At 38.4% G+C, this 16,063-nt stretch overlaps 1 protein-coding gene across 1 annotated transcript in view; it reads left to right on the top strand.

Annotated features, from left to right (window-relative positions):
* The first annotated feature begins 1,106 nt into the window (after positions 1 to 1,106).
* ubr3 (ubiquitin protein ligase E3 component n-recognin 3) overlaps positions 1,107 to 16,063 on the top strand; it is a 58,564-nt gene continuing 43,607 nt past the window's right edge. The window contains exons 1-13 of the mRNA XM_016559116.1: positions 1,107 to 1,606; positions 5,923 to 6,062; positions 7,620 to 7,772; positions 8,807 to 8,953; positions 9,071 to 9,111; positions 9,307 to 9,373; positions 9,482 to 9,612; positions 10,001 to 10,229; positions 10,353 to 10,532; positions 10,924 to 11,057; positions 11,515 to 11,601; positions 11,692 to 11,757; positions 12,317 to 12,406. Of these exons, the coding sequence (XP_016414602.1) occupies positions 1,176 to 1,606; positions 5,923 to 6,062; positions 7,620 to 7,772; positions 8,807 to 8,953; positions 9,071 to 9,111; positions 9,307 to 9,373; positions 9,482 to 9,612; positions 10,001 to 10,229; positions 10,353 to 10,532; positions 10,924 to 11,057; positions 11,515 to 11,601; positions 11,692 to 11,757; positions 12,317 to 12,406 (1,896 nt within the window). The 5' untranslated portion in view covers positions 1,107 to 1,175. The remainder of the gene's footprint in view (positions 1,607 to 5,922; positions 6,063 to 7,619; positions 7,773 to 8,806; positions 8,954 to 9,070; positions 9,112 to 9,306; positions 9,374 to 9,481; positions 9,613 to 10,000; positions 10,230 to 10,352; positions 10,533 to 10,923; positions 11,058 to 11,514; positions 11,602 to 11,691; positions 11,758 to 12,316; positions 12,407 to 16,063) is intronic.

The raw sequence follows: 16,063 nt of genomic DNA, 5'->3' as shown, positions 1-16,063 counted from the left end.
ATGTCACAAAGTGCAAAACAGCCCTAAAATTCGGCTTAATTTTGTTTATGGTGATAAATCAATATAAGGTACCTCACACTGTTAAGGTTTGTGTCATCTGACATCCTTCTACCTGAACCAAAAGAAGATGAATGATGCCTAGTGGACAAACACAAAGTATTTTTGTTGAGTCATAAAGACTTGTTTACTAGTGACATTGAGTAATAATATATCAAGATATTCGACTAAATTAGTCTTAGTAACCAGCGTGCTTTTGTCAGATAAGCAAATCTCACCCTGCCCCACACCACCGAGTAGAAATCAAACGACAAAACATCGCGAGAAAAACACGAACTACACAAAGTACGCTTACAAAACCTCGCGAGAAAAACACGAACTACACAAAGTACGCTTACAAAACCTCGCGAGAAACACCGGGCTCAGTTTGTATGACGCAGAGAACGACATTGCTCTCTAAGAAGGCGCTTGTCGGCTCAGAAAACGGAATCCTCCATTGAAACGCTTTCAAATATTAGGACGTTTGTGCCTTATTGTAGAAACGTGTACACTAAAAAGCATAATCGTATAAAACTCTTAATTACAAATAGGACTACCAGTCATCCAAATTGAAATTTGACCCAGTAATCTCGCTTAAATCATTACTCTAACCTCATTAATCTCAAACAGCTGATTGGTCCATATTTACCAGCGCTGAGAAACGTAACAGGTACCACGTGACCTTACCGTCAATAAATTACAGTAATATAAGGATGAATTGATAATTATTATGAATTGAAAAGACACAGTGGGAAGTTAAATTAGGAATAAAAATTCCTTTCGACCCATTTTATCTGATCAGTTACAGAGACAATTTTTTTAAACAAAAGGTTCACTGCAGTTTTTCAAAACTTGTATTGTACTATAGCTTCTTAAAAACGTATGGCACTGCAAATACTGTTACCTCCTTTATTATAAATTACTTGCGCTGTTTCTTACAAAAAAAAAAACGTCTGCTAAATGCCACGGTAATTTCTGATCCGCAAATCGCTGCCTCTTTTAGTGCCTCGTTTCACGCCACTCTAGAGCCACTCTCGCGAGACTTGCAAGAGAGCCGTAGCAACAAGACCTCGCGAGAAACGCCGCGATCACAGCAGCGAGACAACCAAAATAAAGTGAGCACAACAAACCCGTAGCGCATGATGGCGGCGTCGCTGCTGCGCCGGGACAAGAAATCCACCGCCGCCCATCTGAAAGCTGACCTCAAGAGGACTGACAACAGCTCGGGACTGCGGCAGCTGCAGGAGCTGCTGGATAGCGTGCTGCACCCGGAGCGGGGCTCGGACCCGGAGGCGCTGGACTGGTGTAAATGGCTGTTAGCAGGAGGCGACGGCTTCGACGAGTTCTGCCGGGCCGTCCGATCCTACGATAACGCCACCCTCTGCGGGCTGGTGTGGACTGCCAACTTCGTGGCGTACCGCTGCCGGACTTGCGGCATCTCGCCGTGCATGTCGTTATGTGCGGAGTGCTTCAATAACGGCGACCACACGGGCCACGATTTTAACATGTTCCGGAGTCAGGCCGGCGGGGCCTGTGACTGCGGGGACGGGAACGTGATGAGAGAGAGCGGGTCAGTAGCCACTCACAGACTGACAGGGGCTGTGTCTCAAACGCTCGTCAGAGAGCGGACTGCCTGGGCCGCGTTTGGGGGGCATCATAACATATAGGCGCATCCCGAATCAGCAGCAGATTTGGGCGTCAAAGCATAAAATCAGTAGCGTTTTAGGGGATCATAATGTGAAAGCTTGCGAGTTGCCTCTCTTGACATTAGTAGTGTTATTGTTATTATTATTTAGCATCATAACACATACGTATACCAAATCACCAGCACAATTTAAGAGATAGTCTCCAGGCTAATGTGATGACTACATAGACAGCATTTTAATGGCATGATATTGTAGGTAAATTCTGAATCTGCAGTAATTTGGGACATCATAGTCCAACTGTCTATCTGGTCTTTTTTTCCCAGCTGAATTTATTGGTCCAAATCCGCATCGTTTTTGTCATCACTTTATAGGTGATCACATTCTGGTTAAGCAGGTATTGAAATGTCATAGTCACGAACCTAGCGAGACAACATTGTTGGGAATCATAATATTGGCACATCCTGAGTTAGCAGCTGTTTTGGGGATTATGTCATAGAGCTGTCCATCTTGGGAAAAAAAAACAAAACTGATTCTCTCTCTCTCTCTCAGCGTCATAAGAGTACCACAAATAAGCAGGCATTTTGGGTATAACAGTCTCAAACATAATGCGCTGTCTACCTAGACACTGTGTGTGGGAACCATATATATGCTCATCCCGAGTCAGCAACTGTTTTTGGCATAATAGTCTCAAAACTTTGTGAGCAGCCTACAGGACAGCACTGTTGGATATCAGTGCTTTCTAAGTCTGCTGCATTTTTGTGCAGCATATTCTCAAGCTAGTGACCTGACTACCTAGGGCTTCATATCACTGACACATCCCCAATCGGCACTAGTTTGGGGCATCATAGGTGTCCAACCTATTGTGCTGATTGGGGCATCAAATCATAGGTCTATCCTGAATCAGCACCATTTTTTGGACATTGTCTCAAACTTAGTGTACCGCTGCCCACCTAGACATAGTTTTAATAAGCATGAAATCATTGGTGTGTTCTAAATCCGCACCATTTTGGGGCATCATAGGCACTTTTAGAAAGAGCAGCGGTTTGAGTCTCAAACTCAACTAGAATTCTCAGTATTTCCTCTTCATGGGCCGGTTCTGAATCAGCAGTATTTTGGGGCAAAACACCCTCAAACCTAGTGAGCTTCGGTTCATGCCATAGGTGTTTTTGGGCACTGTAGGCATGTTTCAAATCATCAAAATAGTAGGGTGTCAAAAATGTGACCAGAATTTCCAGCATTTAAATGAATTGGAATTAATTTTCACTCAAAAATTGATAGTACATTTCACTAATAATTACAAAGAAACAAGTAACACATTGATTAAATGTGACATTTTGAAGTAGAAAGATTTACAAAGCATTGTCCTGTAAAACGTACTCCAGTAATCTTTGTTTTATTTACTTAATAATTTTTACAGTGTAGGTGCGTTCCGAATCAGCGCAGCTCAAATGTTGGTTTGGTTTTAGGCACAGCTGTGCATTGATTGATATATATGTGCACTAACATAAGGGCTGGGGTGACAGTCAGACGGGCTGTGGCACCTGATCACTGCCTTACAGAGAGTGACACAGTCTGGGTTATTTTTAACCCACCCACAGGGTCAGTGGCAGGTCTCTTCCCTTCCTCCTCTCACACTACTCACTGTGCAGGCCAGGGCCTTCTCTTTAACATTTGTGCTGTGAGATAGACAGACGTTTAGAGGTTCGGATGTGGGGGCCGGATATGACCGCTGTCAGCTGGAGCTCAAAAGATTGAGTGTATTTGATCAGTAAAGGGGTTTATTTATCATGAATTTCATGGATTTAATTATCTGTCATTCAGTGCTGGGGTAAATGTCAAAGTCTTACCTTCTGTTACCACACTGCACCATTATGCCAGCATAGTATTTTGTTTTTTGATTTAGTATGAGTCTCTAGGAAGCAATCCTTGTTAGTTTAGTGCTTTATTATATTGCAATAGTGTTCAACAGTGGGGCTCCAGAAGTCAAATTAATGATGCACCCAAATAATTATTTACTGAAACTGAAATTAAAGTTTAAATTGAACAGAAAACCCAAACTGAAAATAGGTTGTTTAATCAATTGATGAATCAAATTGATTTAATGCTTAACACTTAAAAATCGCTAATGATTGAAGTCATTTATTGTTTGATTATTGGATGGGAGGCGTTTGGGAATTTTGTTCCAGCATCAACAGAAATCAGCATAGACTAATGGGATTTAAGAATCGTTATTGGTTTATCAGAATTAAGATCAGTTGAAATCCAGAAATCAATATCAAGTCAAAGTCAAAACATCTCTGAGACATCGGAGAAGTGCTAATTAAATATCACTGTTTCAGTCAATGGTTTCAGCCCTCCAAAACCATTTTTTCTTTTCCGATAATAATACAAAAGAAAATATCTGTCGCTACTTCTGTTTCATTGTGACTTTAATAGCCAGTTAATGGCATAATCGAGTCTTTCTCTCTACGCTACCAGTCTACTTGCATATATATATATATATATATATATATATAAAACTAGCTTGACATTTTTGTTGTTGTTGTTGTTGTTTAAACTGAGTGGTTCATTCAGCAACAAGATAAGAAATGTTTTTGGTATCATGATATCAGATTATACTTTGAAGTTTAATTAAAAGGAAGTTATTAATTTACTAAAATTAATATGTTTAGTCTAATGCTGTCTGTTACATTAATGTTTAGAAGAAGCAAAACACTCACTACTTTTGATTGAATCACTTTTGTATCTTTATTATGAATCAATTTATATGTAATTCATACAGTGAAGACTATACAGTTATTGTTGTATCAAGGAATTTTATTTATGTACTAAGTAGTTTTCTATTTATCTCAGGGCTGCCTTCCCTTGTGTTATGATCACAGTCAGCTTTAACTGTATTTGATTTATCATACTGGGTTGACAAAAATGGGAAGACAAAACAATACATTTCAAGGTTTACATTCAATTCAGTGAGATTTGTTGTCTCCTGCACTCAATTAGGAAAAGTAACAGTAAACTAAAATCAAATCTATGCATGAATCAAAATCAAATCAAATCATGACCTAAAGCATTGATTTGAATCGAATCGTAAGGTACAGAAAGATTCCCACCCCTAATATTAGGCATTTGTTGTTGTCTAGTTGAGCATATGGATTGTGCATCATTAGAGGTCTCAGCAATGACTTCAAATACCAATGCTGCAAGAGATGAATGGATTTGTGGCTTTATTGCAAAATGTTTATATATATATATATATATATATATATATATATATATATATGAACATTTTGCAATAAAGCGTATTGTTTGTATGCTTATCATTTAAAACTGACTTATAGATGTCGTTGGATATATATTTTTATATTGTGTCTGTTGCAATGCTTCATGGGATAAATAGTTCATTCCCAATTAAAACAATTGTTTGTCTTTGTTTTTTTCATGATGATTGTAATATGTGACCCTGGAGCACAAAAGCAGTCTTAAGTCGCTGGGGTATATTTGTAGCAATAGCCAACAATACATTGTATGGGTCAAAATTATCGATTTTTTCTTTTATGCCAAAAATCTTTAGGATAATAAGTAAAGATAATGTTCCATGAAGATATTTAGTAAATTTCCTACCGTAAATATATCAAAACTTCAGTTTTGATAGTAATATGCAATGCTAAGAACTTCATTTGGACAACTTTAAATGTGATTTTCTTAATATTTTGATTTCTTTGCACCCTCAGATTCCAGATTTTCAAATAGTTGTATCTCGGCCAAATATTGTCCTCCTTTCCTAACAAACCATGCATCAAGGGAACGTTTATTTATTCCGCTTTCGGATGATGTATAAATCTCAATATCGGAAAATTGACCCTTATGACTGGTTTTGTGGTCCAGGGTCACATAAGGTCCTCTGAGCTGGTGGGTTTGCCCCTGCCCGTTTTTCAACTCTGTGATGAAAATGAATGGGGAAAATATAGTGTTGTATTATGATATTTTTGAGCCCTGATCTAACACAGATCTTTTATTCCTACACCTCCTCTATGATGTTCGTGAAAAACTTGAAGAATTGCATATTGTGGTTGCCCATTGACCTTTATGGAAACATGATGTGACCTCAGACATCAGATTGGGGTTTTTCCTGTATACGAATTTGTATTTGTTACAATGGCAATGGGATTTTTGTGCACTAAACAGCAAATTCAGCTCAGCTGACATGTTGAATTCTAATTTACATGCTCTTGTGTGACAGGTTTTGCTGTAGGCATCGGTTAAAAACGGGAGAGAATGTGCCATCAGTCCCTCGGGATCTGCTGCTCATGTCTGAGATGGTGCTGCCGCGGTTTATCATCACTATCATTCAGTACCTGAGAGACGGCTACACTGAGCCAGGTGAGGACACCAGATCACACCGTAAAGAAATGCTTCACCTAAAATTTAATTTATTGGAAGTTTCACCCTCAGGCCATCCAAGATGTATATGTGATGTTTCTTCATCAGAACCGATTTGGAGAAATGTAGCATTACATCAGTTGCTCAGCAATGGATCCTCTGCAGTGAATGGGTGCCGTCAGAATGAGAGTCCAAACAGCTGATTAAAACATCACAATAATCCACACGTCTCTATTCTATCAGTTAACGTCTTGTGAAGTGAAAAGCTGTTTGTTTGTAAAAAAACAAAAAAGAAACGAACAAATCCATCATTAAGGCAGTTTTAACTTTAAACATCACTTCTGGCCAAAATGTGAGTCCATAATACATAAAAATGCTTAATCTAGTGAAAAAGTCCATTCCCTTTTGTCTGCTCACATCAAAATCCACCAACAACAACAGTTTCGCTTGCAAATGTTTTTTTCTTTTTTTAATCTGTGCATATTTCTCTCCTGATTCAGACTGGATTTCACAAAAGCGAAAGTAATTTTATGAATAGAGGACTCTTATTTTAGCTGGAAGTAAAGGTTTGAAGTTAAACATGTCTCAATGGATTTGTTTATTATAGAGTTTCACTAAACACGACTATTAGATGTTTCTGTGGATTATTGTGATGTTTTTATCAGCTGTTTGGACTCTCATTCTGACGGCACCCATTCACTGCAGAGGATCCACTGGTGAGCAAGTGATATAATGCTACATTTCTCTGAATTCTCTAAATGTTCTGTTAAAGAAAAAACTGATAGCTCTTGGATAGCCTGAGGGTGAGTAAATCCATATCAGATTTTCATATTAGGGTGAACTCTTCCTTTAAAGGGATAGTCCACTCAGAAATGAAAATTATGGCATTATTTGATGTTGTTGGGAACCAAACAGTTTCGATACCTGTTGTCTTCCATTGTATTTTTTGTCCATATAATAGAAGTCAATGGGAACCAAAGTTCAGTTACCAGCATTCTTCATTCATTCTTTAATGCACATACAGTGCTGTAACTGCTGTAAAGACCACATGAAATGTCTTCACGAGCATCAAGCATCATATGTTGATATATTTCCTATAGAGTTGGGGCGGGGCATATCGAAGAAACCTACTTCTATGATCAATATGTTTGGCCCATCTTCCTGTTTGAGAAATGCTATATTTTAAATGTGTTTGTTGTCTAAAGGCTGTTTTGTGAATTTATAGGTGTACACTAGATTTCCTCAAAGCTCATAGAACTAAAACCCACAAAACTCCAGTTTTTATTTCATGGGGTCTTTGAAGTGTTTAGTTTGGACCTGGTTCAGTGGATTCAGCTCATAATCTGATTAGAAACACTTTGCTTAGCTTTTACAAATAGTATTTTAATGAATAAGACCATCTGCGATGTAAAATAACGTCAACTGCTTTCTCTGTGCTTTTGAATAATATTAGCCCCGTGTGTGGCATGTACTGGCTGAGCCTGCTAGTCCTGCCCACTGGGGTATCACATGCTGCTTTATTTTGTCACACACAAACATCTTATCATGTGCTGGCAGAGTCGGCCGCTGACAGAGATCTGCAGAAGGTTCTGCAGCAGTTAGACCTGCACATATCCTTCTTAGAAGAGCTCACCAAGATGGGCGGGGCCATGCGCACTGTTCTCACCAAGATCTTAACCAATCAGCAGACCTTTAAAGAACTTAGCATGGGTGAGTATGTCTGAGAAATGTGTTTGTTTTGCCTGTAGAGTAGTCGAACAATTTAAGTCGTGTCTGCGTGCATCTGTTTTTTTCCAGTCATTTGAGTTTTTAATTACCTTTTGTTTACTGGGGTTGTTTCATTTATCACTTATTTGTTTGTTTGACCATTTCCACTCTCTCACCTTTACAATTAAAAAGGCTGTTGTTGTTGCTGTGCCCTTTAAAACCTATATATGCAAATGACCTTTGTTATAATTGTCTGTCTTATTCAAATGTGAAACAAATCACTATTTACTGATAGGTTGTGGGTTTGCTGTCCTGTTTAAATATATCCATCCTTCAATAACAGCCAGTTACAAAGCTGCTTTACATTGTGACCGAATCATAAAACGATGTGCAGTGATCATGGATCTGGTTAAACTTAGGCTTTTATTTTTATTAAAAAAATAATAATAATCTCTGGGAGCCATAAACACCACAATGTTCTGTAATTTCTTCAGTTTTGTCACATGAAAAGATATAATAAAATATTTACAAAAATGTGAGGGTTGTACTCACTTCTGTGAGATACTGTACACTATTAAAAATAAAGGTTCTTTATTTGCATCTTTGATTCCATGAAGAAACTTTACCATCCATGGAAACTTTCCTTTCCACAAAAGCTTCTTTAGGGTGGAATATGTTTCTTCAGATTCTTAAAATGTTCTTCACACATTTTTTTAAGAACTGTTCACTGAAAGTTTCCCTGGAAATGGTTTGTTTATGGCATAACTGTGAAAATCCCCTTTCGGAAAAGTATTTTTAAAAGTATATCCTATATCCTACTTCCCCATTACTTACATATTCTGAACTGTTGTTACTGATGTTTAAATGTGGACTTTTATGCTTTGATGTATTTTGGTTTTTAACATCATAATTCCAACGGTTTTTAATTAAGCTGTTTTTGCAGCTATTCATATGACCCCCATTAAAAATAGGCACATACATTTTTTAACTCATTTTCAGCTCAGCATTCACACTTCTGTATTGTCCCACACCCACAGGTCAAGAGGAGAATGTTTATGCGAAGAGGAACTATGAGAAGTATTTGTCAGCATTGAAGAGTTCAGGTCTGGTGTCAGTGGAGGAGAAAGGAGCAGGAGCTGGGGCAACAGATACTCCAGCTGGGGCAGGAGCGCTCAGTCTACTGGGTAACACTTGCTGCCTCTTCTGTGCTTCATGCCTGATGGGTGAATGGGGAGAAACAGGTCTTGATGACTCTTTGGAAACACGGTTATAATTTTTTTCTTTGTTTATTATTATTTTAGGAGCTACTGCCGCTGCCAGTCTGGAGGACTCTAGCAAAGAGGTAGGCACACAGATTGTGGGACAGATAAAATGTGACCCAGCAACTAGTCAAAACAAACACAGTAGGGTGTGTCTTCCTTTTGTGTCATTGTTGAGAATACAGCCTTCTTTTAGCCACTGTACTGATTGTTTTAGCCATGCTCATTGTTGAGAATAGTGGGTCAAATTAAAGGCGGTTCATGTATTTGTCTAACAGGAGGATCAGGATGGGCTGCAGGGTGTGGGCCAGAGGAAAAGAGTGAAGCTCAGTAGCACTACCAAAGGTAGAGTCCGTTAGATCTCATCATCCGTAGATCTCACGAACAATTATTCCCCAAATAATGTAGTAACAAAAACAATTGCATTTCCTTGCTGTTTTCCTCTTTTGTTAGATCCATCCATAATGGACACCCTGAAACATAAATGTTTTTTAGAAGAGTTATTGTTTTGGACTATTAAGTATGAATTTCCACAGAAGATGGTCACTTTTTTGCTCAACATGTTGCCAGATCAGGATTACAAGGTATTCAATGCTGGCAAACTCTTATGTATGCAGGATCCAAAATCAACCTTTGCTTTGTTTAACCTGTAAATCGGCAGTATTTCTTTTCCTAAATTTACTAGCATTTCTACATTTTGTTACGCTCTTTGCAACTTTGGGAGTATTAATATTGGACCTTACATACAGTGATCATCATTCATCTAAGTTTAATATATGTATATCATATAGGCAAATATGTGATAGTGTGTAAATTAGTGCCCTTTTACACCACAAGGCTGTGAGTTGTAACTTTTGTATAGCTGGTGCAACCAGTCCATGATCTCTAAATATTTTTTAAAAATATATATTTTTTTTGTTACTTTTTTAATCAAAATCTATAACATGTGAATGTCCTTCTCCTGTGCCACAGATCACTTTCACTAAAACATTTGTACAACACTATGCCTTCATCATGAAGACCCTCATGAAGAGTCACGAGTCGGACACCATGTCCAACCGCATCGTTCACATCAGCGTGCAGCTCTTCAGTAACGAGGAGCTGGCGAGACATGTCACAGAGGAGTGCCAGTTACTGGACATCATGGTCACTGTGCTCCTCTACATGATGGAGAGCTGCCTTATCAAGAGCGAACTGCAAGGTAACAAAAGAAGCAAAGTGTAGGCTGTGTTCAACCCTTGCACACTACTTGCAATATGCATACCATGCACTATTTGCAAATGTATTGGATTGCTGGCTACAAAATGTCTTCGATCTGTCACAGATGAGGAGAATAATCGTCACGTGGTGGTGAACTGTGGTGAAGCTCTACTGAAGAATAACACCTACTGGCCTTTAGTTAGTGATTTTATTAATATCCTCTCGCACCAAAGTGTGGCCAAGCGCTTCCTGGAGGATCATTCTCTGCTGCTGCTCTGGATGAGTTTCGCCTCCTTCTTCCAAGGTCAGTGACTGAAAGGAAATCCTGCAGTCATACAGTTTTTGTTTCAAAGTCTGTAGTGCTTTTTTTTTTTTTTTCTCTCAGTCCTATGAATTAGAAATGCGAATGAATTAGTGTTTACTTAAGCAATGAGTTAGGAGAGGCTGTGCTTTATTGTAAAATAGGCTATTGATAATGTGACTGTACTTACAATATAGCATGGCCTTGAATGCCTTTTATAGATGTTAACTACATAACAAGCATCCAGGACTATTCATTTTGCGAAGGACGTTTTGATTTTGTTGATTAAAATGAAAGAACTCTCTGTGCGATATAGGTTATGTTACAACTGAAACTGAGTCAATAATTCACTCTGATGTTATGGATTTCCTCTCTGTGCCTTCTGCTGTGTTAGGGATGAATCTGAATAAGAGAGAGCTGAATGAGCACGTGGAGTTTGAGTCTCAGACGTATTATGCAGCGTTTGCAGCTGAGCTGGAGGCCTGTGCTCAGCCCATGTGGGGTCTCCTAACACACTGCAAAGTCAAAGTGAGGCTACATTCATCTCTACATGCATCACACTCAGCACCTTTTTGTTTTTAAAATGCTCTCATTTAGATGTTGCATACTGAGTTGTATTTTAGGGTTTTGTCACGTAGGTTTGCAGGTTCGTCTCTTCTAGAATTGTTGGTGTAGTACAATAGATACATGTAATTGATGATTGCTTTCAGGGGCCATTCACACAGAATGCATTTGTGTGTTAATAAATGCGAGAAGAAGATTGTGGGGCGTAAGGGTTTGAGACATTCGTGCCTCATTTTTAGAGCACTGTGTCATGTATGAGATGCTGCAAAGGACATGAGACACCCATCTTGCACATGCTTACATTAAAATACAATGGAAAAGCAGCGCAGTAGAATTCAAAAATGCGTTCTGTGTGAACAGCCCTTTATTAGTGTTTTTTAAGGAGGTTTGTGTATGAGTTAAAAATATTGTGTGTTGCCAGGAGACCCAAGAGTACACTAAGACAGTGGTGCGGTACTGTCTGGAAACTCTTCAGATGTGGTTTGATGCCATTGGGTTTGTAGATGAGGTACAGTCTTGATGTTCACACTGTCAGATTGTGTCTTGATAAAGTGGAACCAGTGAATAACCCAACCCCCCCCTTCTCTCTCTGTCACAGCCTGCCCTCAACCAGCTGACCTTTCATTTACCTCTCCATAGATACTATGCCATGTTCCTCAGCAAGGTGAGCTTGAAGCACAGTCTGACACACTCAGAACCCATGTGTTGTTCAACTAATCAGTTGAGTGAATAATTCAATGTCTTACTCATAAAGGCAGTCTCCTCCTTGTAAAAGGATGCAACCTGCAGTAAGATTCATTGAAAAATCCCAACCACTAATATTGAGAACCAGTTTGAAACGAGCAAGCACGGATATGTGGAGTGATGCAAACAGTAAAAAGTATGGACTGTGCATATCAGCACTTGTATGTGTATTTGGTATAAATTGTGATGGACCTGCAAAATCCGGGGCAGTTTTTAGTCCCAGTTCTGTCACCAAAAATGCTATCCGTATTGAGCATGTACAGTATATGTCAGTCACAGCAAAAAGTCTGCATACTTGACCAAAAACAAAATGCAGATATTTATTGATTTAGGAATATGTGATTTATTGACCTTTTTTCTTCAGCAAAGAGCTGCTCCAGAATCAGATTTTAAATGGGGATCTAGCAGTTGGTCTGTTTGAAGCCTTTATTTTATGAACCTGATTATAAACTAATCAGTTATTTTTTGTTGTTTTGCAGGGAGTGAAGTGTCAAGGTCTGGATTTGGACAGTTTGCTTCCTGATCAGGAGATGCTTATGAAGATCATGGTTCACCCTCTTCAGATACAGGTAATAAACAATGAAGGTGAATTAAGACATTAAGAGAAGTGTGTAATTAATGATTACACACAATAAACCTGATTGTGTGTAATTAATCAGTGTAATTCTGTCAGCATTTGTTCACCCTTGTGTCGAAAATCAGACAAATTCTTATTGTTATCAGTTACCAGTGCTGGCCAGACTACAAATATATCATAGCAAAGTAGCAGATACGACTGGTACACTAAATTTCATGTCTTCTAAGGTCATATGATGGCTTTGTGTGTGAAACAGATCAAAATTCATTCTCTGAAAGTCTTCCCCACTGTGGAGGACTAAGAGCCACACTTACAATTAAAGGCAGGGTAGGTGATGTGGTTCAAAAACATGTTTTGTTATGCTGGTTGAAATTATCTTCATATCCCGATAGCAATCACTAAGTTAAGTGGTCTAAATGTATTTATATTAGGGCTGTCAGTTTAATGCGTCAACTTAATTAGTCATAAAAAAATAACGCAATTAAAATATTTTAGCACAGTTAATGCACTGGCCCCGCCCCCAGACCTGTACGTCATCTTACATTTCATACAGTTGACTGTTGACAAACATACAAACATAAATACAGTTATGCCCTAAAATTCAAGATATTGGGGCAAAAAATGCCCCTGTATGAGTTTTTGTCTCATATTTATATTACGATAAGCGATATCACACGAGCAGCGAGAGCAATTTCACACAAGTGCTGTTTTTACACAAATAGCAAGAGTGCAAATGTGATTTTATACAACAGTTCAGTAAATAAGAAGTTAATATTGTGTGTTTTTGCTCAATTTTGCCAACAACAAGATTACCTATGAAGCCACCGCAGAACTGTTGTGCGTCTGTGAGCAACACAGCAGTGTTTAGTTTCCTCATTTTGAACGAATCGTGTGAACCAATGACAGACCTGCCAACCTGTGCGCATTTTGCGTAGCGGGTACGCTTTGTCACTCTAAACTACGCAAAAACCCGGTGACCTGTCCACACGCAGTAAACAAGCAACAGAAAAAGTTGAGAAGTTCAACCAATCAGAGCGTTTTCCGGGGTTTTTTTAAATTTTTTTTTAAAAATATTTCTCTCCAAACTGGCTCTGTTTGTGTGTCTGAGTCGTGAGCTGAGATGAGGAAACACGTGTATGGTATTTCCTGGAGTCGTGAGCTCTATTTCTTCGGTGATGCATATGTGGACTTTCTGCGCAGGGGCGCCCTCTAGTATCCAGTATGAATGAAACAGACATTACATGTGTTCATAGCACTAAATAATGGCCAATCTATAAAAATAATACTTCTCTCAAAATAAATTTAAGGTAGACGTGATAATCCATGTTTTTCTACAGTGTACAACAATGTACTGGAGTTTTACTTAAAGTATAGTGGAGTTAGCTTTTTTTTAAATAGCATTTAAAATCGCTAAAAAGAAATCTGTTGTGCCAAACCATCAGAACCAAACTGAAAACTGTGTTTAAAAAACTGAGGTATTTATTGAACCTTGGGCTAACTGTATTGTTGCATTCCTACTGTTTACTCTAAAATACTGTATAACAGGAATATCACAAACTGAGTGCAGACTCTTGAGTACTAACCTATGAAAAATATTTAACATGAAGTCTAGCATTTTGCACATTGTGCAATTACGATTTTGACATTAGCCATCAAGGAGCTTCAAGTAATGTAGGAATAGGCTATATCACCTCCGGTTTTGGTTACCAGTGACTTTCATTGCATGAACAAAAAATACAAAACAAATACAGTAGATGTTTCTCAAATTATCTTCTTTTATGTTCCGTAGTTTATGTTAGGCTGTTGTAGCCTAAACGTTTGTGTAATACATTTTATGTTGAATCAAATAAAATATTTCTTTCTAAAGCTACTATTTGTAATGTCTACTCGATACGTTCTCATTTAACACAATAATAGTTTTAAATAATCTTTTGTGGGTATTTTCACAGCCAAATTTAATTTGCGATTTAATTCGATTAATTAATCGCTGCACCATGTAATTAATTAGATAAAAAATTGTAATCGACTGACAGCCCTAATTTATATGTTTATATCATTTGTGGAATGTGTAGGCATAGAATGTTCGTCCAATCATATTCCTCGGTCCGGGGACTAGGATAGGCTGTCCTTACCTGCCTGTCAACGTATGTATTTGCATACCTCTGTGCAGACATGATACATCATTCACTAGCGCGTTCCATTACGCTATTGCAGACCGAGAATGTAATGTTTTCTCAGCAGTGAATGAGACGTGAGTTTCAACCCTCCAGCAACGCCGTCTCTCATCATGTCGCCAGTTAGCCTCTGCTCTGCCTGAGTGCAGTCATGTGTTTTGGAGGAGGCGTGGCTTTGGAGAGTGATTTGCAGTGAGGGTGGGATCTTATGCTTTCAAAGCTAGCTTGCTATTGCTAGCCTCTCCGAAATCACCTACCCTAACTTTAAGTGAAGGAACAAGTTATCAATTTAATAATTCACACATAAAAATGAAGATAAATCAATTGCTTTTAAATTGACAAATTAATAGACATTTAAAACTGTAGTTGAATAAAATAAACGTAACAATTTTGACATTATTTAATGTATGTCTTAAAGGGATAGTTCACCCAAAAATGAAAATTTGATGTTTATCTGCTTACCCCCAGGGCTTCCAAGATGTAGGTGACTATGTTTCTTCAGTAGAACACATATGATGATGTTTAACTCCAGCTGTTGCAGTCTATCAGTCGTATAATGCATGGCAATGGTAACAAAATCTATGAGAGTAAAACAAACATGCACAGACATATCCAAATTAAACCCTGCGGCTCGTGACGACACATTGATGTCCTAAGACACGAAACGATCGGTTTGTGCCAGAAACCGAACAGTATTTATATCATTTCTTACCTCTAATACACCACTATGTCCAACTGTCTTTGAGCGCGCGCACGGCATCCGGTGCGTGAGGTGTGTACGCGCTCTGGCGTAGTTTACATTAATGGGTGTGTGGATATCCAGCCGAAGAGCAATCAACCATAACCGGTAAAATATGATATAAATACTGTTCGGTTTCTCGCTCAAACCAATCGTTTCGTGTCTTAGGACATCAATGCGTCGTCACGAGCCGCCGGGTTTAATTTGGATTTGTCTGTGCATGTTTTTTTTACTCTCATAGATTTTGTTACCATTGCCATGCATTATACGACTGATAGACTGCAAAGGTTAAAGTTAAAAATCATCATATGTGTTCTGAAGAAACAAAGTCACCTACATCTTGGAAGCCCTGGGGGTAAGCAGATAAACATCACATTTTCATTTTTGGGTGAACTATCCCTTTAAGGTAGTGAAAACATAAAAAGAGGAAAGTTGCCAAGTGTTTTGTTTCATTTTGTGAGTTTTTTTTTTTTTGTTTAAGTCTATTTGTCAGTCGATTTAAAAAATGCCATTGGACAGTTCACTCGTGGTGCCCCCGTACCCCTCTGTTACAGTTTTCAAAACCTGAGACATGCTTGCATTCTTCAGAACACGTGAAACACAGAAAGATATGTTTCATGGGTGAAAGAAAATCCAATGAATCTGGACTCCCTAGAACTGTATATATGAGCTGTTCCCACTGATGTTATTTATATTGTGAAGTATTGCTTTTGTTTTAGAACAGGGTTCTAAAATA

This window comes from Sinocyclocheilus rhinocerous, unplaced genomic scaffold (genome assembly GCF_001515625.1).
Source record: "Sinocyclocheilus rhinocerous isolate Xijiao unplaced genomic scaffold, SAMN03320098_v1.1 scaffold887, whole genome shotgun sequence".
Classification (NCBI taxonomy): Eukaryota; Metazoa; Chordata; class Actinopteri; order Cypriniformes; family Cyprinidae; genus Sinocyclocheilus; species Sinocyclocheilus rhinocerous.
Note: the sequence above shows the minus strand (reverse complement) of the source record. Positions and strands in the feature narration are given on the sequence as shown.